The sequence below is a fragment of the Anabas testudineus genome, chromosome 17 (assembly GCF_900324465.2).
Source record: "Anabas testudineus chromosome 17, fAnaTes1.2, whole genome shotgun sequence".
Lineage (NCBI taxonomy): Eukaryota > Metazoa > Chordata > Actinopteri > Anabantiformes > Anabantidae > Anabas > Anabas testudineus.
Genome location: NC_046626.1, coordinates 17,478,981 through 17,506,217, shown reverse-complemented (window position 1 = coordinate 17,506,217; position 27,237 = coordinate 17,478,981). Strand labels below are relative to the sequence as shown.

Genomic DNA, 27,237 nt, shown 5'->3' with positions numbered 1-27,237 from the left:
CGCCGGATGTTGTGTATCCTCGCCGCTGGAGTCTTGATGTTGCTCCTTATTTTTCCAGATATTAAACCTTGGGGGAGGGATAGTTGAGTGCCGTCGCACAACTACGGTACACTACAAGCTGTACTTTCCGAGTTGCGCTGTTTGAGTCCGTCAGTCGGCGAAAATAGCTTCCAAAGGCGATTAGATATGACCGATACCGACGGAGGGGCTCTGCGGGACCGTACGTAGAGATGAGGGTTCCTCCGGTGAGTGGCTGGGTTTGTTTTGATCCCATTTCACCGCTCGGTTGTGGCTCTAATGTTACAAACCGCCATTGCAGCTGCAAGTATTAACATTAAGTCAGCCGAAGTCGGCGTGGAGGTGTTTTTATTCGTTAGCTAAACGGTGTTGAACACGGTGGAGGTGGTGTTACGGTAACGGTAGCACTACGTCAGTTACACAACACGTTAACGCTCCTGTGCTGTAGTGAACTAGCTAAACAGTCACATGAACACAACACGTCCATTGACTGTGAGGGATTTAACGAGTTAACCGGTCGGCGGGGGGTGTTTTGTGGTTTTTCTTTAACCGTTAAAACTGGCCGTTAGCCACCAAGCCCGCCGACTCAGTGACGGTGTGACTGTCCGTCAGAGGAGCAAGTCACTGCCGTCATTCGGCGCACGACTGCCCGCTGAGTCGTTGGAGCTAACTCTAGCTACTCCCTTCCCCTGCTGCACCCGGGTGTTAATAACTATTATTATTAGTCTCCACAGTTTATTTTTTCATCACATTGGTCAAACGACTTGGTGGTGACTGTTTGGAAACTTAGTCGTGGCCTTTCACGCCTCTGGAGTGGTTAGATTGAGCTAGCAGCTCGGCTAACACAACTAACTCCAAGTTGTGGTGCAGACAAACCTTCAGCTGTGGTGGTTTTTGCAGCTGTTCCGTTTCAACCTGCTGCATTTAATAAGACAGAGCAGTTTTTCCTAGTGTTTACCTAGACTACATGTGAATAATATTTACCATGTGAGGCTGTGTTTGGCCTGTAGGCACAGCCACAGTGCCAATTATGGTTGCATAATCCAAGCTAATGGTCACCTACCTGCTCCTGAGAGTTGGTTTGGTTAGGTTTGTTGATGCCATCTGTTTTGTATTTACCTCCTCATTTGGATCTGCAGGCCTTAGTCAAGGTCTGGAGGTGGATTTGTGAGTAAATCATCTCATCTCATAAATGTACCTTGAATAGGATGAATGTGTCGCTAGAGATAGAAAAGTTAAGATTGGGGGGTAAGACTGATTTGCAACTGTTTTGATTGTGGTTTGTAATTTTACTATTTCTTCTGCACATTTTTAGTTTCCAGGTTCTTAAATAGCAGGGTTTGCTGCTTATCTTTATTGTCTATAATGGTTAACTGAAGATCTTTTGGTCTTAAAACTATGTATGTAACATTTAGACAAATGTCTTCAGGTTGAAATCTGCTTTAAAAACACATTTTAATGTGAGTAGGTGTTGTCAAACAGTTCCCTTGGCAGCAGTGTCAATGTGTTCCTTTCTCAAGGTTTTAGTGCACTGCTCACCTTTCTAACCAGCCAGCCGTGGGAGGTCATGGCTTGTACCAAAGCTTCATGATGTGTCTATTGCTACAGCAGACAAAACCCCAAACACAACAAGTCTAAATATTAACAATCATTAGTTGCAGCCCTACATTAAAGTGTATTTTCACCTAGTTTAGTGTAGCATTCACATTACCAGAAACTAACTTTTATCACTTCCTTGTCTGCCCCTACTTGGTGTGTCTCAGCTCTTGATGCACCGATTGTCCATCACATATACAGGACATCTGAGGATGATGTCCCGCTCAATCATCAAGTGGTATTAAAACCCAGGGGGGTTGATTGAGTAGACTGGTCCAACGGGCTCCAATGCAAAGACGGGCTCTCTTGTGTGCAGAGATTTCCCCGGATGTAGGTTACTGTATGCTTTCAGAAAGTATTACAAGTCTATCCCTGATGGCAGCCCAGAAGCCTGTCTCCGTTTTGCTTTTTTTGGTCTTGTGGTAGTTAAATGTAGATCAAAACATAAGGGAGAAAGCAAGCTCGTAATAGCTTTTGACATCTGCTGTGAAGAAGAGCTCCTCTTTGTAACAGTAGGACACCTACTCTCTTTTTAATCTTTCCTTCTTCAAATCTCAAATGATTTACCATTTCAACTCATCTTGTCAAAGCTTTTTTTTATTTTGAGGAAGCGTGGCCTTTTGGAGGATACGAACCTGTGGCATGTTTTTCTTTTATGGGATTTGTTTTAATTTCTTAAGATCTCTGGTGGTGTTTGACAAATTTCTATGTAAAAAATATTTATTAGAGGAGTAGGTAGGACTATTCCCAGTGTGCTCCCAGTTTGGGCGTTAAACGTGACCTAATGTGTTGCTCAGACATAGAACTATATTTTTAAAAATTATGTCACTCCATTCTTAAAAAGAGGAAGTAATCATTTGAGGTTTCCTGTGCTCACCCTGTGCAGACAGTGTCAGGAGCATGGCAACATTGTGCATCTAAAAACGCTGTTTATCAGGATGCAAGTTCACAGTCCAAGGAAGTTTGTAGCAACAGGGAACAAAGCACTGAACATAGAGACCAAGATCTTCAGTTTCAGTCAACATGAAACACACAATATTAAAAAGTAGGGAATCTACAAAGGCTTAAATAAACTAGGGAAGAAAGCTATCTCCCCAATTTCCCAGTAATGAAGAAAAAGTGAAGTGAATCAAGTTTCTAAAGAAATTAGTGATTATAAATGAGAATATACCAATGATGCAGTTGTGATTGATTGAATGATTATTTTGTGTTTTGGAATATTGCTTGGTTATCTAAAATACTACTAATGAAATAAACACTATGCTGTTTTAATGATTATTTGAAGATTGAAGGTTTTGAGGACATTGGTGTTTTTGTAAAATTTGTATCTAATGGTTTAATGAAATGAATGTTGAAGCTTTGTTTCAGATAGGACAGTGATGTCAGTATTGTTTGAGTGTCCCCTTGAATGATAACTCGATAAGTCAAAGTGTCAAAGGTGTCAACCTTTGACACTTTTTTACATTTTTATAGACAAAGCAATAAACTGATAAATGGAAACAAATCAGATCGATCAGTTCTTAAGAACAATTGTGGTTTGCGACCTCAAGCTCCATCAGCTTTAATAGGAAGTGTCTGTGAACTCTTGTCTTCAGGTTTCTCCACATATGTTCTGTGGAGTAAATCTGGGCTTTGGCTACTCAGGGGCAGTCAGAGACTTGTGCTGAAGCCAGTCCAGCGTTGTCTTGGCTCAGTTACTCAGTTTGGTCGTATGGCCAACTCTACTGCTGGTGGTTTAAACTTCTTCATTTCACAATAATTGAGGCCACTGTGCTCCTGGGAACACTCAAAGCTTTAGAAATTGTTTTACACCCTTGCTGTGATCTATGCTTCACCACAAAACCTTATCATGTAAGTCTACAGGGAGCTTTTTGCCCTGACATGTAGTGTGAATTGTGGGACACACAGGAGTCGGCCTTTCTAAACTACAGTATGTCCAATCTGTTCAATTTGCCACAGGTGGACTCAAGCTTTAGACACATTTCATGAAAAATAACAGCAAACTGGATGTACCAGACCACTTTTGGACTGCTTTCACTTTTCAAAAGATGTATGTCTCCAAAATGTTTGGTCTGCATCGGTGCTGTCAGTCTCTGTGGTAGACTTGTCCTCACTCCACTTAAATACTTAAGGAGCTGAAACCAGGTCTGAACACTTAGGACCATTTATGCAGGACATTTATTTGTAATTTGAAGAAGTGAAACACTGAAGACTAAGTTTTACTTACTAATATACCTGCCTAGTTGCCAGGTAGTGTACTAACTAATGATGTCTAGGACACTTGAATGTTTTTATGCTGTGATTAAGAATATTACATGTTTTTTTTAACTGTGATATATGAAAACATACGCCATTTGTTGCTGTTCAAGCAAATCAAAACCTGGGTAAATGTATACATTACGTAACCAACAGGGTGAAGGAGTTTCCCTTTTGCTGAGGAAGTGAGTTTAGCTCCCTCACAGGAAATAACAGGAAACGGAGTCTTGTTCTGACAGCGAGGACTTAATGAACTGTTTTAGCATTCTAGGACTGTAACAGTAAATGTGCCCTTATGTCTTATTTAATTTAGCTGCCATGCCAGGATGTGCAGTCAGGCATGGTTTATTGTGTTAGTAGCCTGTTGTTAGGCCATTTCATTATTAGCATGTCTGGCTGACGCTGGAGGCCGGAGCATGACTGAGTGAATGAGGATACGACCTCTGTTTTCTGGATTTAAAAATAGAATACAGACTCTGGTCTTGTTTTCAGTCATGTTTCATTCAACATTATATTTTATACTTATGTTTTATTTATGTTTTATCTATTTATATTAGTTTTTTTATTATAACGGCACACAAATATAAATTAGATGAACAGCAAAGGATAAGATTGGTCTCTTCTTATATTTACATTTCTATTCTATCTGTAAAATAGTTACAGGTAGAAACAGTAGACGAGTTGGAATAAGTGAGTAAGTAGGAAACACCCATGTGAGAGGTACATACTGGGTGGAGTTTTTTAATTTTCTTGTTTAAGACAACATGACATGTAATTTCTTGCTCCTCTGATAGTTTTAGATTAGTCATTGGCTCATGAGTTGAAGGAGTCGTTTGTATGTTGTGTAGCTGAAGGGAGTATACCTTTTCCACTGATAGTCTCTCTCTGACACACTCTCTCATGCACATATGTCTCTTTTGAAGCATCTTCCCAAGTTTACATGTCTAAAAATACAACTCCTTCATGCACTTTGACTGAAGATGCATTATTCAGTGCCTCTGCAGAGTAATTAAATCTTAATCAAGTTGTCCTTGTGAAGGCGTGTCTGGGTGTGTTTGTTCACATGTGTTTGTGTGTGTGTGTGTGTGTGTGTGTTTAGTTTTTAGTTTTTTTTTTTGTTAGTGCACTGTCTCGCAGACCAGTGGAGTTTTTTAGGCATGCATAGTGCGAGACGAGTCAGAGAAGACTTTCATTCAGTACATTTAGAAACCTCTTTACTGAAGTTAAACTTGCAGAGCGTTAGACGTGGTTAAACTCTGGTGCTAGACGTTTCTAAGATTCAGAGTTTGGATTCATGTATTGTGAAGATTATTTATTCTACTCAGACTCATCTCATGCGCCCATTTTTTTCCTGTCACTTTTAAAACACCTCCTGAGGCAATTTATGTGAAATGTGCCTGACGCTGTATACGGCTCATGTGTCATCAGAGGCACCAACAGAAAGTTCTGCATGGGTAGGCAATGAGAAAAGTCAGAGTCAAAAAGTCCTGATTTAGACTTTTTCTTTGTCTTGTTACTTTAGACTTATCGTAATTTTTTTACTTACTAGTGATATTATCTAACATGACAACTTTTCTTCTGTTTTGCTGAAGTTAACAGCTTCCAAATGGAGATCAATGTATTTATTAGTAGTAGCAGTAGTAGTAGTAGTAGTAGTAGTAGTAGTAGTAGTAGTATAAATATTTACCTTATTTGAAGTTACTTATTAAAATTTTGCCAATTTCACCTTTATTTTGGTGACAAGGTCTGCTTTCCATCAACCCCTAATTTAGTCCAACAGTTATCAAAATAATAATTTTGGTATCCTTGGCTGCAACTAGTGATTCTTTTGGTCTTTACAATGTCTACTTGCTCCTTTAGCAACTTGACAATGTTAAGTACAGTTATTTCTCACACAGGTTATCTCATTCAAATACATTTGCATCACAAATGTTTCATTTATTTTCATTCATAAACTTCGTGTGAGGAAAACTAAAAAGGAAATGGTAATGGTATGTTAGAAAAATTTAACAGCAGTTTGCAGTACTAGTTTTATTTTAGAAAGTAAATTCATTCTTTTATTGATTGAGTGGTGACGTCACTGCCTGAACTGAGTCATCGTACTCCATCTGGACAGTGCCTGCATGTGGTTTGTGTCATACTCTAATTAAACCACACTTGGTTTGTTTCATTCAGTAGTAAATGATTAAATTTGTAGTCTGTGTAATTTGTTTGGCTCTGATAGCTGCATTGTCCTTCAGCCTCGACCCTGGTGTGACTGAAATGGTTTGGCCCCTGAGATGACACACTACACCTTCAGCCTCCTGTCCTGTGTGTTCACTGTTTTGTGGTCCCATGTTTGCATCCTAAACTAAGCGGAAAATGTGTTGACTGTGCTCCTTTCTCCGAGGACTTCGCTCTGTGGAATATTTGGTCTCTGGTGTATTCCCTGGTCGCTCTTGTCCTTATGAGAATGACCCTGAAGTTCAGCCTGGCTGTTACTCATTTGCAGCCCAACACACAAATACACATGCTCCAACACATCACATCACATCCTCACTCCAAGGTCTCCTCATCAGCAAGGACTGGCTGAACAGTGATTCAGGTTTCAGCTGTTTCCCATTCATAACTCTGATTGCCTTGTCGAGATTGGATGGCTAATGGCTCACTATGTATGATAATTTGCAGAAGACTCTGTTGAGTCCATGGTAAGTGATCCTGACCTGTATTAACATTTGAACTCATGAACTGTGCCCTAGACTGATCTAAGATGTTGTGATGCGTCATCCCTATTTTCTTTATTTCAACAACATGCTCATATTCTCTTAACTAGGGCTACCGCTCATTATTAGTTTCATTATCCATATGCAGTTTATTAGGCACACTGAGCTAAAACTAATCCAACACTACAGCAATAAATCCTTCATCATGAAGGTGAAAATGTTCCAGAAACAGCTGCAGTTTGTGCTGCTTTATACAAAGAGGTATTTCTGTTATGTTTCTGTCACACAAATTGTGGTCTGACGTCTGCATGAACTGTGAGGCGTTGTGTGTTTGTTTGTTTTTAAAGGCAGTGTGTTTTTTCCCAAAAATAACCTAAACCTGACAGTGACTTGCCATAAAGAAGCCTCATTCATAACAGAGACCCTCTGAATTCAGGTCCTGACACTTTTCACCCACAAGAACTGAAATATTAAGCTGGTCTTGCGTCACTATAATATATTTACTCTTCGTATCACCTTGTAGTGTATCTAACAGCGTGCTTTGCCACACAGGTTGAGAAGCAGCTCTTTACTCAGTGGTGTTTTCCTTCTGTCTAAGGTGTGGGCGCTGGGCGCTTGCCAGACTGGGTGAAGTGAGAACTGAAAGGAAAACCTGCTGGGATAAAACACTGCCTGGGACTGCTGAGAAGGACCTCTGTGTAGGTAAGGGGGGGGGGGGGGGGACAGCATTATTTTGCAGCTTAATGTACTATACAGCCTTTTTACCTGAGTCACGAATATATATATATATAGAAAATACAGTATGGTTATAAAACAAACAATTCATCATAAGAAAGCCTGGTGGCCTCGGAAGCTCGGCTTTTAAAATTACTTGTGATATGAGTTTGCTTGTTTTTTCTCTTGTTCTTTTATCCTCAGTAGTTTCACACATCTGTCAATGTAGGAGCAAAGAGAATGTGATAAATTATGTACTGTCACACCAAATTATGTGTGAGCTGAACCTGTGTGAGTACGAGCTACACATAAATATTTGCATTTTATTTCATAGCGTAACACTCTCATTCAAACTTAGTCTTATAGTCGGAAAGTAGGAAAATTACCAGTACTAGAACAGTGCAGAACAGTGTGTATGACTTGAGTGTATTTGTCATCTAATCTAACAGGTCATATTAGAGTAAAAGGAGGACAAAGATATGGAAATGAGATAGGATTCAGGCTGCAGGGGACAAATGCAGACATTATGAAAATATGAGGACACGCTCTCACTCTCTAGGTTCACACGGCTGTCGGCAGGGTGGAGCTTCCTGACCCATGGAGAATTACTTCCAGGCCGAGGCCTTCAACCTGGACAAGGTGCTGGACGAGTTTGAGCAGAATGAAGGTGAGCTACTGCGTCAGCTCTACCGAACAAGGAGACGAGACAGGGACAAGCAGGGAATCGCTGTACTTGAGAAATGATGGATGGGAGAAGGTGTGGCTGTGAGATCACCGTTCTGATCACAGACGTTGGGATTGGATAACTAATGACTAAAGCATCAAGGTGCCAGACAACAATGGGTTAGACTCACATTTACAGGTGTTGATTGAAGGTGTGCAGGGTGGGAATAGGACTAATTGGGTTTTCCATTCCCTCAGGTTTGTACGAAACTGTGTAATCAGTCCAAGTCAAGAGCCCTGTTCTTTTTCACAGTTAATGTTCACAGGAAGTAAAGAAATGACATTAGGGCTTCTTTGAAAATGTGGTTCCAGAGTTTTTTCATGGTAATTGTAGGTGAACACTACATTACTGAGGTGTGTGTGTCTACAGCCCCACAGTTCCTCCTAAACGATCTGCTTATTATAGCGGAAAAACTTCTTTTTATGGATTTATCATCAATGACCCCAGAAAAATGCTGTTCAAGCAGACTCTCACACACATGCTCACACAAATAATGTATTTTGATGGTGCTCTGAGCGCAGTGTGTATTTTGACTGTGAGCGATTATCTGCGTGTCCTTTGCCAGAGATACAGCTTGGCAGATTAACTCTGTGTGTGTTAGTGTGTGTGTGTTAGTGTGTGTGTGTGTTAGTGTGTGTGTGTTAGTGTGTGTGTGTGTTAGTGTGTGTGTGTGTGTTAGTGTGTGTGTGTTAGTGTGTGTGTGTGTGTGTGTGTGTGTGTGTGTGTGTGTGTGTGTGTGTGTGTGTGTGTGTGTGTGTGTGTGTGTGTGTGTGGCAAATACTAAAAGAGCTTAGCATGAATTCCAGTGAAGAGAGAGGAAAACTGTACAGTAGCTGACACGGCTGTGTGTGTAAGTTGCTTTGAATAGATATAAGAATTTCCACTTGTATTACACATCATTCATGTGTTTGCTGCACTGATGGCTCCCAGGGGTGACCAAGCCGTTTGGCCCACTTTCTCAGAATTTCACAGTTCGTCCACACACTAATTTCCCACTCCATGCCAACCTCATTTCTCAATTTGTCCCCTGGTTTCTTCCTTCCATTTTTAGCTCTTTCAATCACCTGGGAGCGTGTGTCTTTGTATCACTGCTGTGTGGCAGTTCATTTGAGGCTTTCTATGTTGCCCCATCCTGCTTTTTCTGTGTGTTGTCTTAAATATGTCAAGAAACCTGCAAGCTATCCACTAAATGGGGGCTAAAAATGTTTTGCACACAAGATAATGATCAAATTAAATGCAGAGTGCAGCAAAGCCACTGTTGAACATGGAACTGGTTAGAATCAATTAGTCGGCAGCTGTTTTGAATATTTAGAATAGTTTTTCTCTAGATGTCAATAAGTGTGTTTGTGATCGGCAGTGATAAAAAAAAATTGTGGCAGCACTGATAGTATATATTCATGTTTTAAATTATTGCAAAGTGAGAACCATCTAATTCTGTGTTTTCGTCTCTTTGTCTCTGCCAGATGAGACTGACACTCCCATTCTCTCAGATGCCAAGTGGACCCAGATCCTGGCTCCACCAGCCCACCTGCTCTCTCTGAACCCCGCTCTGGCCCACGGAGACCTCAGCCCCCAGAGTCCGCTGCCTATCAAGAACCTCCCAGACTCCTCTTCCAGCGCCTCCCCAGGTACTGACCCTAAAAGACATTCAGGTCCTGAACCTTCATTGTGGGTTGAGGAGAGGCCTGCAGACATCCATAGCCCACCACTCCCCCAGCCTAACATTGGCAAACTGGTGGGGACCGACGACCTCTCACCGCCCCCTTCGACGGCGTGCAGTGCCCTGGAAAATGGCTGCCATGCAAGCCCACAGCACGATGAGCTCAGCAAAGAGATAAATTCCCCTCTAGACAACCAGCCTGGTGCATCTGACCCGGAGGTGAAATGTCAACAGGACGCTAACCCAGATTCAGCAGCAGCAGCAGCAGCAGCAGGAGGAGGCTCCACTGATGGTCACTCTCATTTTACATTTGAGGTTGGATCAGGAAAGGAGCAAGCTGCATTTGAGAAGGGTCATTTACATGGAGACCCAACACAAAACGGAAAAGGTGTCAAAGAGGAGGCCAGTACGGCTGTTTTACAGGACTTTAGTCCAAAAAGACAAACTGCAAATTCACCAGAGGAGCAGGCAGATTGTTTCATAAATGGGGGGAGGGATGTTCAGGCTAGTTGTAAGGCAGAGAATGGTGTATCTGCTCCTGAGAGGGATGTAGTGGAGGAGGAGAGGAGACGTGGTCCAGAGGGGCAGACAGACCAGTTCCTCAGTATAACAAACCTTCCCAATGGTTTGGAGCAGGAGAATAGCCATTCCTTACTGAAAGAGGAAGAAGAGAAAGAGGAGGAGGGTTGTTCTCCCTCTCCTTTGCCCTCCAAAGAGGACTCTGTCACTGAGGAGAAGGAAATGGAGGAGAGCAAACAGGAGAACACTGATGGAGGAGCAGTGGGATCAAGTATCATCCAACCAAAAGTCAACAACAATCGGCTTCAGCCGGTCAGTGTTCCCTATGGAGGGGCACGCCCAAAGCAGCCAGTCAACCTCAAACTGCAGATTCCACAGCCAGTGTCAGGCCAGGTCCAAAACCAGCTTGTTCCGCCCACCATCAGCAAGAACAAGAACCTTGAGAACCAGTGTCGAAGAGGCACACCATCTGAAACGACAGTCAGTGGGACAGATCAGCATCCTGCTGAGGTGAACAGAGGTGGTGTTGTCAACTCTCCTTCTCTGATACCTTCAGAGAGCCCAGACAATGACCTCCAGGCGGGCCAGCAGGGTGCTCTGTGCAGGAAACCTGCCAGCTCCCTAGGAGAGGTGGCCCCTGTGTGGGTGCCTGACTCCCAGGCTCCTGTCTGTATGAAATGTGATGTCAAGTTCACCTTCACTAAGAGGAGGCACCACTGTAGGGCCTGTGGCAAGGTCAGTGAAACACAGGAACTGCTTTTAAAGCAAAGATTCACATTAACACAGCTGCAAACTGTTAGTACAGAAACATACCTGGGTTTCTGGACTGTATTTACCTACCTATCTTATTTTAGGATCTTTGTCCGTTGAAACTGATAAATTCACCTAAAGTTATTAATGTTATGGTTGAGTGGTACGATATACATGTAGATATGGTCAGATAAAATACAGTGGCAAGAAAAAGTATGTAAAATTTACTAAACTTACTTCGTGGTGTCCTGCCATAGACACCCTGTTAGTTCAGTGTTTTACTTACTGTAGACTCATTAACAGAGATGTTCGTCAGTTCCAAAGATGCCTTTAAACTGTTGATTGTCTCTCTGGGTTGTTTCTTTACGTCATTAATGAGTGTTTGTTGTGCTCCAGTCATTTTGACTGGACGCCCACTTCTTGGTAGAGTACAGTCCCAAAGTGTCTATTTGTCTAACCGTAGACTAGTGAATTTCTAAAGTCTTTGACATCACTTTGTAACTCTTTCCAGCTTCGTGTAAATCATCAATTCTTGATTGTTAAACTTCTAAAAGTTCAAGGAGTGTATTCTTCTTGTACGGAGCAAACTCAAAAAGTTTGAATAATTTTTAACAGTCGAAGTAGCTCTAGTCCACACCTACAAACTAATTTTCTTAACACTTGACTCTAGTTAGCCAAGAGGCACATTGTATTTGAGAAAATAATGCAGAAAACCATGAAATTCCATAAGGTTCACCTACTTTTCTTGCCACTGTACAACACTAACAAACAGGATAAATATGTAGACAAGAAATAAAATAAAAATGAGAGATACATTGCACATTGTACTGGGTAATATTCCAGCCGAGTGTTGAAGCGTTGTTGGACTCTGTAGAGTAAGGAGCTAAATTAAAAGCACTGTTTTGAAAATTAGTTCCTTTTTTAGGGCTTTATGTGCCGATTAACTCGGTGGGTGAGCAGGTAGATTTCTGTCATCATGTCCACCCACACATGCAGCAGGGAGTCCACTTTAAAGTGAAGATGCGGTCGCTGACAGAGCAGTGGAAAATTGCCGGACTGCTACTTAATTTCCCATGGTGGTAAACAAACACACACACTCTGCCACTTGAGCAGGGAGGAGCTGGCTCTGCAGTAATTCTGACACCAGCACTGGGGCCGCAAACAATAGACGCAGCGGGATCCTCAGTGCATCCACCACCAGGCTGGTAGATCCAAAAACCGCCTTATGATGCTGAAATTAAAAGGATCCTCTGCTTTGTCTAATCATCTACTAAATAGATGTTACTGGATAATGATGCGTAATAAGGTGCTAATCTATTGAAGAGAAACTGCCCTGTACACAGCTGCAGCTTGAAGTGCTAGCTAAGTGCAGGAAATCAACATCCACACTTAATCACAGGTTCCAACACTTAATTTCAATCTTTACGTGAATCTGAATTAATTTGGCAAAAACGTCAACCTGCTTTGTCCAGTTTTCTGAAATTATAAACTCTTTTGTGTGCCTCCTGTTATTTTCAAGGTGTTCTGTGCAGCATGCTGCGGTCTCAAATGCAGGCTCACGTACATGGACAGGAAGGAGGCCCGTGTCTGTGTCACCTGTCATTCTGCTCTGACGAATGGTGAGCATAGTTGCAAGTACAAAGTCGATTATTTCCAGCGTATATGTGGTATTTTTATGTGTATATATAAACTTCATTTTAATTGTCACTGTTAAGTAATGCAAAAAGTTTTACAATATTATTACAAGTGTAATTTTGACATGTAGGTGGGGTTAATAGCATTTAATCAGAATGGGGTACCTGGCTATTTACTGGAAATCTCTGTCTTGATGTCTTGAAGCTGACAATATGGACTCTCCCATCGCTGTAGTTTTTAGATGCTAATAGACATTTTTTTAAAGTTACACTAATGTTATTTTCTGTCTCTTACAGCACAATCGTGGGAGACACCGGCTACTGGAAGCAACCAGAGTCCCAACCCCAACAATCCAGCTGAGTACTGCTCCACCATCCCCCCTCTACAGCAGGCTCAGGCCTCGGGGGTACTTAGCTCCCCACCTCCTACTGTCATGGTGCCTGTGGGGGTCTTGAAACAGACTGGCAACGAGGGTATGACCTTTACCAGAAATAAGAATACGCTCTGTCATCATTTACTGTGACTTTTTAAAACTACTTTTTGTAAGTTCTGAGGAGACACAGAGCATTTTGGTGATAAGTTGTGTACTATGTGTGGATGTTATATTGAGGCATTTGAGTAAAATGTAATTTCATTTAGGGTCCCTCTCACGAGAGCAGAGGCGGGTGTGGTTTGCTGATGGTGTTGTACCTAATGGAGACACAGCAGAGTCTCCCAAACCTCCGACCTCCAGTCCAGCCCCATCTCAGTCACTGGCCATTTCCACGTATTCAAACAAATCCTCCACTTCTGACTCCTCGGAGGTAGGCTTGGCACGAAAAACATGCCCAGCTAATGTTATTAGGGTAACTTGTATGACAAAGAACTCTTTCTGTGGTGGTTTATTAGCTAAGTTGTGGACTCTAGTAAACAGGCAGTAAACAGGGTTCAAAAGACTCGTACTGTTTAATCAGAATTAAAATCACAGTGGTGAAATGCTCAAAGCTAGAAACTGGTTGACTTTAAGCTAAGACAAGTAGCCAATACATGGAAGTTTCCCTGTATGCAGCAGAACAGCAAATTGTGTTTGGTTGTTTCTGTGCTTGTGCTGTACACTCATTGGACTTGAATGCCAGCTGTCAAGATGATTCATGGTCTGTTGAACAGAGTGATTGTTGAAGCTCTGAAAAGGCCTTATTTCCGATGGCCTGCTGATGCAATGCGGACACAGCTTGTGTAGAAGTCGCACTGGAATTTTACCTCCAGAGGTTTGGCTCATGGTAAAGTGACCACTGTAGCTACTACTGAGCTGATTGACCCCTACTGGGTTTTTCAGACTATTTTAATGGTTTAGTGCCTCAAACGGTTTCAATTAAAAGTAAAAAGTCAGAGTAAATCAGTATGTTACACAGAAAAATGTGTTATCTATTGGCCATTTAAATTTGAATGTTTAAAAGATCTGCACATGTATAGAATTAGACTTCAGAATCAGTGTTAGTTCAGTTTTCTTAATGTAAGGTGTTTCTGTCAGGTCTAATAGGAATCTGTGAGCTTCCTTTCTGCCCTGCTCAAATAATCCTGAACACAAAAATTATGAAAAACCCATGACAATCTTAACTCTGCAGTCCAGTACTACATAGTTCGGACTGTTTTCATCAATCAGTTTACATGTTTAGTGGGCTGAGAAGCAAATCAGTGTTTTTACTGTGCCCAGACTAAAAGTGAGAACTTTTCAGGACAGTAGTAAACTTTAAAAGAGAACTCAATAAACTTTACAAAGTCATTTTACTAGTCAAAAGAAGCCTTACTCATTCTGTGAAAAGAGATCTCGACAAGTTTGCATTACAGACCTGTTGCATGGAGTTTGAAAACAGCTTACCATGTACAGAGGCAACATCTAAACAATTTGTGTTTTAGTGTGTGAGATAAATACTCATTTGTTGATTATATGTCCACTTTATGAATGTTGATGCTTTCTGTATGTTATGACTTGCAGTACATCAAATTCCATACCTCCACCCCACTTTTCCGCCCCCAGGTCGCCCATACACCAGTTGCCCCGGTGGGCAGCCCCGTGGGCAGCTCGCTCAGTCTGATCCCGGAGGACGGGCTCCCTCCCATCCTCATATCCACTGGAGTCAAAGGAGGTACGGGAGGCCACATCACAGGTGCTTGCCCTCATCCTCACCATTCTGCTGCCTCCTCATTGTTCTGTCAGCTGCTGTGTTTGTGCTCGTCATGTTGTTACATGTGCTTTATATCACGGCTCATGTTACGAGCACTCATCGCCAACAGTGGGGTACGGGTTGTTCATTTGAAAGCTGCAATGTTGTGAATCATTTTGGGACTTCTAGCTGTTGTTAACTTGGACTCTGAACACCATGCCACTCTCTTGCCTCACTTACTTTGAATCAAAATATCTTTATTGTCATTGCACCATGTACAACAAAGTCCTTTTCCATCTTCACCTCTCCCCCGAGTTCCACTCTCATCGCTTTCTCCTGTCTGTCTGTCTAACTTTATCTCAACTCCTCCCTTCTTCACTCGTCTCTCCTTCTGTTGCTCCACCCTGACCCACCTGCAGACTATGCTGTGGAGGAGAGGCCGTCGGAGATTGTTCTCATGCAGCAGCTGGAGGAAGGAGGTCCAGACCCGCTGGTCTTTGTGCTCAATGCTAACCTGCTCGCCATGGTCAAGCTTGTCAACTGTGAGTTACCACAACACCATTAAAAACACTGATTTGGGTGCTTTAAAATGTTTAGTAAGTATGCAGAACTGTTAAATTGATAGTTTCACAACGATGTAAGAGAAGAGGAAAATTTATGGTTGCATTATGGCTGATTTTAGTTTTTTCCTTATGAATTACAGATTTTTATAGTGTTTATAAAGAGTCTTAGTGATAAATTCAAAAACTATATTTTGGGTTTGAGTGGATCCATTAAGACATTTTAGTAATAATAAAATGTAATAATTTATTGCATAATTCTGCTGCTTATTGTCATTGTTACCAGTGCACAAGTGTAGGGTGACAACATGTTTAAGATTCACGTTTCTATTTGCTTACATGATTTATCTAAAGCCTTTTCCTGCACATTAATTAATTTATCAATGCAGGTGGCATGGATGAAAATTTAAAATGGAGACAGATGGTCTAATTATTGTTGTAGGTGTGGGACATAACATTGCCATGAGGGGAAGCAATCACTTTCAAAGCCCAGTCTGACATTTGAAAATTGTCTCATTTAGTGTTTTGTGTTTTATTAAAGTGACTTTTGCTCTACTACTACTACTACTACTACTACTACTACTACTACTACTACTACTACTACTACTACTACTACTACTACTACTACTACTACTACTACTATCAATCAGCAACAAAATCTCCCCAAATGAGAAATATTTATGGTTCTGATTAAACTGTCTCCGTGTTTGGCTGATAAAACAAACTTGTTTTCTGCTCTCCCTCAACCCACAGATGTAAACAGGAAGTGCTGGTACTTGACGACTAAAGGGATGCATGCCGTCGGCCAGGCAGAGGTGGTCATTCTGCTCCAATGTCTTCCTGACGAGAAGACCATTCCGAAAGACATCTTCACCCACTTCGTGCAGCTCTACCAGGAGGCCCTCAGTGGTAAGAAAACAATCAGCAGCTCCATCAGGAAGCTCACTATGAAAATAGTCAATTTCCCCTATGGGTTAGAATCATCACTACTTGTGTCTCAAGGTTCACAGGTGAATCTCAGTCAGGTGCAGGTACCTAAAAAATTAGGTAACCTTAACATAATGTAGTATAATGCACAGAGAAACTTTTCCAGCTCTACGTTTTGTTCCAGAGAGACAACTGGTGCCCCCAGTCGTCCTCTATTTAGAGACCAGGTTGCTCTCTACTGCTGCTGAATTGTCTCTGCGTTTTTTATGACAAATGGTCTGAACATTAGCATCCTGCTGTCAGGTCACCCCCCTCCAGGCGTGACATCTCACCACTGCTCATCTTGCTTTTTTAACTCCACATGCTGCAGAGCAAATACGGCTAATATCTGTGACTTTGATGGTTTGCTCCCTTCAGGCCGTTTCCTTTTTCATATTCACACGGGAGCAGTTTCAAGCTGGTGGAAGGGAGCCATATTGTGTTTGTCTTTCCTGATTAAGTCACTGATAGTCAGGCCCTGAGAAGAAATGCTGTCTTTAGCAAATCCCAGCCACTGAGCTTTGTCTTGTCATTAGGCTTATTGTGTTGTGTGTCATCTAAAGGACCAAGACCCTTTGTAGGTAATATGACGCTGTAGGGTAAGCAGCAAGGTCTTTTTTTTTTTATTATTCACTGCAGAGCTTAATAGAGGCAAAGCAAGGCTCCTTATTCACACAGTAATCCCAGGAATGTGCTGAGAGCCTCTGCTGTTCATGTCTCTCATGACGAGAGCCTCTGTTTATTTTCTGCCTTGGCATTTTCCTCCATGGCATTTTTTATTTTTTCATTTTTAATGCCTGATCACATTTTACTTTCTTTTCTCCCCCACTTCTCTGCTGTGACTTCCCTCTCCCATTTCCTCAACACTCCCTGATCTTGTCTCTCTTTCTCTCTCCCTCATCTCCTAAAGGTAACGTACTGAGCCACCTGAGTCACTCGTTCTTCACGCAGAGCTTTCTGGGTAGTAAGGAGCACGGGGGCTTCCTCTACATCAGTCCTTCCTTCCAGTCTCTGCAGGACCTGCTGCTGCCAAACCCGCCTTACCTTTTTGGCATCCTTATACAGAAGTGGGAGACGCCCTGGGCCAAGGTCTTTCCTATTCGACTCATGCTGCGGCTAGGGGCAGAGTACAGATGTGAGTTACTTGGGTTGACACTATAAAATGTAATAACAGTGATGATTTGGTTTAAGTCTACAGTTAAATTTTATTATTTAGTTTCAAGTGTAAAATCTTACAGCAGTTTACAAAATAAGCTTATGATCACAGTTTAAGGTAAAAATAAATACAAAGTTTGAGCCTTACATTTGAGATGAATTAGCAGTTTGTGTGAGGTTTACTGCATTTCATTTATTATTTATTTAGTCTCTGTCGGACTACAGTTGCAAATTACAGTTGGTGAGTGTGAGAGCAAAGTGTGTGTTTCTCCTCATTAGATTTGATTCATGCGGTAAAAGATTACTGACATATCCAGAGTATGTCAGTAATCTTAGGAAGCCTGCAGACCTCATACAAGACTGCCTTATACATTCCTCACTACCTCCCATATGCACCAGGAAGTCTTGTCAGGAGGTTTATCAACGAGGCTCCTCTCCACCAAATCCTCTTCTTTCACAGCCAGACGTGCCACCACGGAGCGCCGCCTGGCTCCGTTAAGCCTCTTGCTTGCTTCCAGTGAGCATGGATAGAATACATTAACAAAGCCACATAAGCTCTTCAACGCAAAATATCAGTATTTCCATGAATTGAATCCACTACACAAACAGTGCAGCTCTCTGTGCTCTCACCTCTTAGCTTAAACAGTGACCTGCAGAAGGTTGGCAGGATTGTCAGCATATGGATCCCAGCTGAACTGCAGATTGAGGCTTAGATATTTTTTTTATTGCTAATAAGAGTTTGTGGCAAAATCTTATTTCCAGCAGTTTCAGAGACAAGACTAAAAATAGTCATCTAAGGAGCTTTAGTTGCTGGAGAAAAAAAGCAGCCGTATTTTTCTCTTGTGCATTTGGAGTGTTCCTAACTGCAGACACAGTTTGCTGTATTTGATTTTAGAGATGAGGGAGACGGAAAACACTGGAAACAGATATGGTACAGTTAATAAAAACATGAAAAGAGAACCTTAGCACAGAAAAAGGAAAGACCCAAAAAATGAAGATGAACATTAAAGAAATAAAAACAAATGGGGAGGAATAATATAACAGCACAAACTGTTCTAAGAATAAATCTATTTCCCTGGACAAATCTAAAACACTAAAATTGTTTCCAAATCAACGTTATTCTGCTGAATTAAGTAAGATGAGCAATATTAAGTGTGATTTACAATAAAAATGTGATCTCAAGGGGCAGTAAAAGCATGTTATTGACATTGCAAACATTTTATTTTGCAGTTTATCCATGTCCGCTGTTCAGTGTTCGCTTCAGAAAGCCACTCTTCGGAGAGACCGGTCACACTATCATGAATCTGCTCGCAGTAAGTGCTTTGTTTTCCTCCTGCTGTGGCTCTGTTATTACTTATTTTCGAGACTCAACAGTTCTGCTATTTGCTGTAACTTTGCTTGAGAGACAGTTTCTAACATTAAAGCATCACGTCTCCTCTGTAAGATGTTTGTCAAACTAAACAAACTAAACTAAACTCGTGTCACTCATTAAGTTAAGTATTTTGTAGGCTTGTAACTTCATTTTAATTAAACTGCAGACATGCAATTTAAAATAACTCACATTTTACCTGCATTTGTCTGTCACAGGATTTCCGTAACTACCAGTACACGCTACCAGTGGTGAAGGGTCTGGTTGTGGACATGGAGGTGAGGAAGACGAGCATCAAGATCCCCAGTAATCGCTACAATGAGGTGAGTGTCCTGCGTCTTATATCTTTACTAAAACTTAAGCGTTAATGTGTGTATTTATGTTCTCTGGTGATTAAAGTGTGCGTTAAGAATAACTCATCAGGAGTGTTATTATTAGAGTTTATATGATTTCTGCATAAATTACATTAAGTACCATATTTAGGTCCCCTAAGGAGACTGCTGCATAAAGTTATGTAATCCATAAACAGCTTTTTCTGTAGTTTGTTGAACATTTTCTGAATGGTGATATAAAATTACATAAACTGTGACAATGATTATTTTTTAAATTTTAATAGGAAATCTGCACACATCCTAAAACTAAAACCATTATGATGTCAATGAAGATTCTTAGTCGTCCATGAGAAGTTGTCTGGAAGTTGAGTCATGGCAACTTGACATCCTTCTTGTTAGGTTGAAATGTTTCGCTACTCATCCATTGCGATCATCATTAGTTACACTTGCTGCTTGAAAACAGGTTGAAAATGTGCAAAATGCAACGTCTTTAAGTGTTGGAGGGCTTCCGGTAGGGTTAATGAGAAACTACTGAAATACATGGACTAAAATACAAGCACAAAATTCGTGTAATGTATGATTTGCATAAACATTCTCAAACGTTCCTGCACATACAGTGGCAAGAAAACGTATGTGAACCTGATCATTGACACAGCAGTATTGGCAAAATGTTTTGTGGACTGATGAAACTAAGATTTAGCTTTTTAAAAAGAAACCACAGCACTACATGTGGCGTAAAGAGGTCATTGCATATCACCATGAAAACATCATCCAAACTGTAAAGTACGGTGGAGGAAACATCATGTTTTGGGCCTGCTTTTCTGCATCAGGGCCTGGCCTATCAAGAAACGCCAATGATTAATTCCAAAAGTTCACATACGTTTTCCACTATGACTGTGAGGTTTTTATGGTGGAGCTGAATAAAGAAATGAGAGATCTGAATTATTTTTGTTAATATATATTTTTGTCATATTTGTTAATGCTCTTGACCGAGATGATCAGATCATTTTTTTAGGACAAATTAATGCAGAAAACCATGAAATTCCATAGGTTCACATACTTTTTCTTGCCACTGTACATAGGTCACATTACAGACAGATTTAAAAGTACTTCAGCGTTTGTATTTATGCAAAATTCAAACAAAACGCTGCAAACAGACCAAGGCCTTCTTTATTTATGTGGTCATCGTCTAGTTGTCGTGTACACCCTCCAAATCAATGCTCTCAACCTTCCAATTCAGACATTTTTAGCAGCAGAATAAATTCCAGACACTGAGAAAGCAGAACTGTGTCTTGGGTGTTTTTCATTTGAGAATTGTTTTCTCAGAATATACATTTTTCAGGAAACTAACCCAATAGCCCCCCCTGCACATCAGTGGAGGAGTTTTTAAGCTCCCTAACATCAGTGCGCACATTTACTCAGTGTACTGTAGGTGATACGTGACAAACTCTCCAGGGTCCCTGCAGCTGAACACGAGGCGTAGGCTGTCGGCTTGTTATAACGCTGTTGCCTCGAGGGTGTGAATGAACGTCCAGCCAGAAGAAGTGATACACATGAAAACTCCGTTTGGCTGAGAAAGTGAGCCATGGTGGAGAGGGTGGTGCTGGTTGTAGCGTTTGGCTGCTGATGCACTGGCAGATGGGATCCCAGTGATATGAAATGGGGACTGTTTCTCAACAGCTTGCAGAAGAGCTTTTAGCGCAGCAAGTGGTTAAAGCCCTCCAGATTTTCATTTTATTTCTGATTTGCAGAAGGGTGGCTGCTAAAAGCCAGAGGCAGGGGATTTAGTCAAATTAATACGTGGAATCTTTCAACTATTGATATCCATCCGTGTCGATGTCTTTCTCCACAATCTGTCATCTCCAGCACCATCCTCTTTAACTTCACTCACAAGCCCACTGCAATTAGGCTTAACCAGAGAGCCTCTCATGCCCATTTTCCACAGCACACTCCCAAAGGGCAGCTTAATTAGACATGGATATTATTTGTCCTTGCAGCTGATGAAGGCCATGAACAAGTCCAACGAACACGTGCTGGCCATGGGGGCGTGTTTCAACGACCACGCCGACTCCCACTTGGTGTGTGTCCAAAACGACGACGGGAACTACCAGACGCAGGCCATCAGCATCCATCACCAGCCACGCAAAGGTGCTAAGACAGAAACACGAGTCAGACTTTCTTTCTCTCTGGCTCTGGCTTGGTTTTATCTCCAGTGTGTTGTGTGGAGGACTCTGTTTGCCTGAAATCCTTCTCCTGACTGTTTTTTCTTTCTGTTTGTGTTTTGTTTTGTTTTTTTCTTTCAGTAACTGGAGCCTGCTTCTTTGTATTCAGTGGTGCTTTGAAAGCCTCATCGGGATTCTTAGCCAAGACCAGTATTGTGGAAGGTGAGAACTGTGATGACAAACTACATGTTGGCTGTAAAAATGGTGAAATGTTAGTTGAGTATATTTGTCTGAAACTACCAACACAAAGGTCACAGCATCTACAGAGAACAATGTGGGTTGGAGTTACATTTGCCAGCTGTCAAGGATTTTGCTAAACCATCTGTAGCAAGGTAGCTTCTTCTTTAACATATCTGAGTGTTAGGCTGACGTGGGAACTACTGCAAAGCAAAGTTGTTTCGGGACATTATGTGATTCTTAGGAGATTAACAGAACAATGTTATTGCTACAATGGTTGTTAAATACCATTTGTCAGGTGTTTAACAAACTCAAATACCCTAACAACAGGGTATGGTTGTTTCATCTATGACCAGCTTCTAACAGTGTTTTTTAAAATGCACAGCCTGTGCAGTAAGAACCCAGCAGTCACACAAACAGAACTTCAGGAGTCGACTGGCAGCACTTCATCAGTCAGGCTTTAATGGTAGAGCGGCTAGATGGAAGCCACTGGGAGTAAAATGCATATGACAGCTTGACTGGAGATTTTAAAGACTCTGATAGCATGAGGAAAAAAATTTTCTGGACTGATGAGACAGGATTAAGACTATTTGGGCAGAACTCCAAGCTCCAGGCACTGCTCATCATCTGGCTAAGAATATTTCTACCATTAAGCACAAACACAGCTTCAGAGTGCACGAGACCTAAGACCTAAGATGGTTCAATCTATTTTTTAGATAAAATATTTGGTTAAAATCTGTACAGTAAAGAGTTAATAATGTTATTATAAAGCTCCTACAGTTTTGTTAATGCACCTAAAAGCATCTCAGTCGACTGTCTGATCCCAGTCGTGAGTTTCAACTGACTAATCAATTAATACACAGGTTGATTGAGCACAAGTCGTGACGATTGATCAGCGTTTTCCACCCTCAGATGGTGTGATGATCCAGATCACAGCTGAGACTATGGACTCTCTACGGCAAGCCCTGAGGGACATGAAGGACTTTACCATCACGTGTGGTAAAGCCGACCAGGAGGAGAACCAGGAGCTCGTCCACATCCAGTGGACGGAGGACGACCACAACTTCAACAAGGGGTGAGACAGGAAGAGAAGAGAGCTTGTGATCGGGGGGGGGAGAGATGGAAGAGACACATTTATGTCACGGATAATTGAGCTGATAGATTCCCAGTCATTACATTTACTACTTTGCTGTAAAACCTCATTATGTGTGCTTGGTGAAGCTGTCTGGAGGAAAATCTCAGCAGCAGGGTGGAATGATGTGGTTTGGTGTAGCTCCGAGAAACCCACCGACACAATCAATTTTACAGCAGCCCGATAAAATCAGCAAATTTAAATGTAACTTTTCAGCTTTAAATATAAATGAGGCCTTTCACCAGATACTGTATCACCTCATCAGCACAGCAGCAGCACTTTTAACCCGTTTTTCAGTTAACAAGCTCTGCAGTCATCGTATTACGTTTGATTATTACTGTCTGTGTTAGACGTCTCCACACAGTTTGCTCGTCCTTTATTGAGGTTAAGTTAGTCTTGTAATGTTTACCCCCCTCTTTTCTTCTGCCCTACATTTACTTGTGTGATTTCTTTGTACCTCGTACATTTGATTTAATTCATCACTGTCATGTTGTGTGTTGAATAATTCAGTGTGATCAGTCCGATCGATGGCAAGTCTATGGAGTCCATCACCAGCGTTAAGATCTTCCACGGCTCAGAGTTCAAAGCCAACGGCAAAGTCATCCGCTGGACAGAGGTACGGTGCACCTGACTCCTGTTGATTATTGAGTAATACAATTAATCTACATCACATCATGTGTGCAGAGATCTTCTCCGTGACACTGTTTGTACGATTTCCTCAGGTGTTCTTCCTCCAGAGTGAAGACCAAACCAGCGGACTAAGTGACCCGGCCGACCACAGCCGTCTGACGGAGAATGTGGCGAGAGCTTTCTGCATGGCGCTGTGTCCGCACCTCAAACTGCTGAAGGAGGACGGGATGGCCAAACTGGGACTGAGGGTCACACTGGATTCTGACCAGGTACAGTGAAGGAGGTTTTATTTATTCAGATTCAGGCAGAAGAAAGGTTTGGTGAATGCTTTTTTATTTTTAGGCTTCTTATGTCTTTGTGTGTTTTTACTAGTTAGCAAAAAAAAAAACTGTAGTTCATTGATTAATTGAATTTATCAATTTGATATTTAACTGAATTACAAGAGGATTTATTTTCCCCAGAGACACTTCACAGGGTTCAGTAACGTCTCTTTATCGTTACAGGTGGGTTACTTGGCAGGAAGTAACGGCCAGCCTCTCTTGCCTCAGTACCTGAGCGACCTGGACAGCGCTCTGATCCCCGTCATCCACGGCGGAGCATGTCAGCTGAGCGAGGGCCCCGTGGTCATGGAGCTGATCTTCTACATCCTGGAGATCATCTCGTAGGAGTCAGACACAGACATCTTTTTCACAGTTCATTCCTCCATCCCTCCGTCATCTCTCTTAAACAGTTTGCACTTCAAAGGAGCCTGAAAACTGTGCCGTGCCAGCTGGGGTAGCGTTCCTCAAATCAACCTATGCATCCAGCCACCTTCTGCTCTGCTCCAGAGGTCACCCAGGGCCCGAGGATCATCTGTCACCTTTCGCCTCACCCGTCAGGTGCCTCGATCTCTGGTGAGCTCCAGAGATCACACTGGGTTCGTCCTGATAACCGCACTTACCGCCGTATTTGTGAGTTATCAAGTGCCTACAGGAGTGGTTTCTGGTTAATGTTGGTTTCAAAGAACTAATAATGATGCTCAACCAGCCAGTAACAGTCGGAGATATCAGCTCAGCAGCTGTTAATAGACATCAGGTTATCTACAAGCAAAAACATTTTAGAAAGATCATATGTCTTAAAATGAACTTTTATAATATAACTAGTATAATAAGATGGGTGTAAGTGATACCCACCTGTGGAGGTTCTACTACTAATCATGAGTACTAATAGGCTAATGTCTCTAAAAACCCTTAATTGGCAAAAACGTTCTGCCAAGAACTGGACTGTGATGAGCTGTAGCTACACTTAACTCTGAGCTGCAGTCTTCAAGTGTCTCAGAACATATCTGAGAGTAATTCATGTCATAATCTGTGTACTGTGCCTCAACACTTTCACTCCCAACAACTTCAGACTTCAGCCTCTGGAGTGAATTCCAAAATGAGTAAATGTGAAGTCTCATCACTTCTGAGCAATTAGGACTGATGACTCCTTTAAAAAGATATTAGTAAATATCGGCGGCACGTGAAGCTGAAGTGTGGGTATTTGGACAGACCCAGTGTCCGACTCCTGCGTGGTGTTACGTAGCTCCTCAGTTTCCTAATCTCACCGTCACTGTGGCAGCCAGAGGTCCTGAAGCACTGAGCTCAAAGTCTTCTGTGTAGCACGGATGATCGCCGGAAAGTTCAGACTATTCCTCTGAAGTTAAAAAAGGAAAACGACAAATCATCGACAAGAAAGAAGGTGTGTGTGTGTGTGTGTGTGTGTTGATCCATGTTTTTTTACTTTTCTCTGAGGCTATCAGAGGATCATCAAGGATAAAAAAAACAAAACAACATCTCAGCTTCACCTCTTAAGCTTTACTCATCAATCACCAGATGCTTTACTTCATGGACAAATGCGTTTGTTGTACATATTTTTGTAGGCAGAACGATTTCACATTGTAGCCTCCAATGATCCCACTGAACAACAGTATTATCACCTACCCTGTGAAATAAGATTACGTTACTCAGTCAAAAGCGTCAAAAAGCTCTTTTGTCCTACAGACGACAGCTGATAAAAAGGTTCCAATGCTTTATTTACAAACTCGAACAATCTGTACATAAAGCTGAAAAAGCAGAAGACGAAAAACTTTCTAATCACATCAATTAAAATCATCAGTGCTCCGTGTTCGTCCAGCGGTGGTCGGAAAACCTCCACTTATTTTGGTCTTTGTAAACATACAAAGAGGAAAACTGTTAAAAGATGTAAAGATATATACAGTATATATAAATATATAAATAAATATATAAGAACTGTGTAAAAATTGCAGAAGCAGTGCACTGGATTCTAAGCCATTTACAGGAGAGTTAAAGCGAACGCTGGAGTTGCTGCCACTGTGTCCGGAAGACAAACACGTTTGAGGAGGAAACAAAACAAACGTTTGTAAAGATCCAGGGTTCCTGCAACAACAGTTTGACCACTTTGGAGCTGAATGTATTTCATCTCACATTTTCTGCAGCTAATCTTTCTAAATCCCCGAAATCATCAATGTCCAGACGTTTCAGAACTTTGCAGATCTGCACAGGAACCCTGTGGAACTCCACACAGGTGGCGCTGTTGTTACCTGCAGCCTGTTTTTCTTCTCTTTTGTTTTTTGGACTGTGCTCTCCTTCAGCAACATGGACCTGGAAACCAATCTAAGAATGTATTCCTCCTGTTTCTGTTCAAATCTGCCACATGTTTTTGTTTCTGGCTTCGCTCGTCACCAAAAACCATCCCGTCGTGTCAAAATGCTCTGTACAGTGATCATTCGGCATTACGGCAACTTCTCCATCTTTAATCGTGCTAATGTAAAACCAGAAGGGGCTTCGTTTAAAAAGTATCAGTGGAGAAAACTCTCGTCATCACAAGTGAGAAACAGACAATCACATGAAAATCTGCAGAAGAGCCGACGCTTCGAGTTTAAATTAGACCTGTAGTGATTCTGTATTCGTTTATTACTCGATTTGAAGTATTTTAGAAGCTACTGTAGCAAAGTAATGCTAGTACTTAATGAGAGGTCAAAGGTCACAAGTTCTGGGTTAATTTACTGTGATCAAACCAGAGTTGGTGTCACTCAATCACTGTGTCTTCACTGTGTAACGTTCTGTTTTTATAAATTAGCAGAAAGAAGAGGAGACGTGACAATTTGTTTTCCCGTTCCCTGTTTTTTTTTTTTTTTTGTTATTTTTAAATTTCTGATCTTGTCTGATGTGCAATATGTCCTAAATCCAAAAAACAAACGGTGCAATTTGACTGAAAAAGTAGCATTTCTTTTATTCCCTATTCTAAGATGTTATAATCTAAACACTGCATGCAAACAGGAACAAGCTTTGAATTTCAACAGTTACGATCTCGGTGTGTGGATGAAATTTTCCACTTTCAGTCAAAAACAACTGTTTTGTTAAAACTTTTTTTTTTGTTTTTTTTTTTTGATAAACATCAGTCAAATGTCTGAAAAAGCCAAAAACCCTGTACATCTTTTTTCTTTACACTACAAATGTCAAGAAAACTGTAGTATATGTAAAATAAAAACTCATAGAAAACTGAAACTAGTTCTTGTCTGATTTAGATTTTTTTTCCCAGTTATTAGAAAATAATCGACAGTGCACAAATTATTATTATTATTATTATTTTAATGGTACATTTTTAAGCAGGATAGGGAAATCCAATCCACAATTAAAAACAAGTTCTTGATTCTGTTTTAGATTATTTTTGGAAAAATAAACATGACATCATTGCTCTTTGTAAACACGCAGACAATCCAGATGTTATAACAGAAAATAAATGACGGGTAACTATTTTTTTTATTTAGGGCAATTTGTTCCTAAAAGTCCTGCAGAAAAACAGAAAGAGAAATGTTGTGACCACAGTAACGGTTGGCAGCTACCGAGCGTTGCAAATATTATTGAGGTAAATCTGTTGAAGATGAACTTTTGTAGTTGGCTCATGTTAGTTATGGCTTCTTTTTGTTTTTTTA

At 41.3% G+C, this 27,237-nt stretch overlaps 1 protein-coding gene across 5 annotated transcripts; it reads left to right on the top strand.

The window, feature by feature from the left end:
• The first annotated feature begins 17 nt into the window (after positions 1-17).
• zfyve9a (zinc finger, FYVE domain containing 9a) lies at positions 18-26,809 on the top strand. 5 transcript variants are annotated; one of them, XM_026375192.1, is made up of 19 exons: positions 18-245; positions 7,171-7,270; positions 7,846-7,953; positions 9,474-10,924; positions 12,459-12,558; positions 12,871-13,047; positions 13,214-13,377; positions 14,592-14,721; positions 15,138-15,260; positions 16,032-16,187; positions 17,155-17,379; positions 18,630-18,712; positions 18,987-19,091; positions 21,098-21,248; positions 21,404-21,484; positions 22,412-22,574; positions 23,142-23,247; positions 23,354-23,530; positions 23,765-26,809. In XM_026375192.1, exons 3-19 carry the CDS (start codon positions 7,884-7,886, stop codon positions 23,924-23,926), a joined length of 3,624 nt encoding a protein of 1,207 aa, XP_026230977.1. In that variant the 5' UTR covers positions 18-245; positions 7,171-7,270; positions 7,846-7,883; the 3' UTR covers positions 23,927-26,809. The 5 variants fall into 5 exon arrangements, with proteins under 5 accessions (XP_026230977.1, XP_026230979.1, XP_026230975.1 ...); XM_026375194.1 differs by having other exon boundaries at positions 7,171-7,274; positions 14,592-14,700; XM_026375190.1 differs by having other exon boundaries at positions 7,171-7,274.
• Positions 26,810-27,237: the final 428 nt, after the last annotated feature.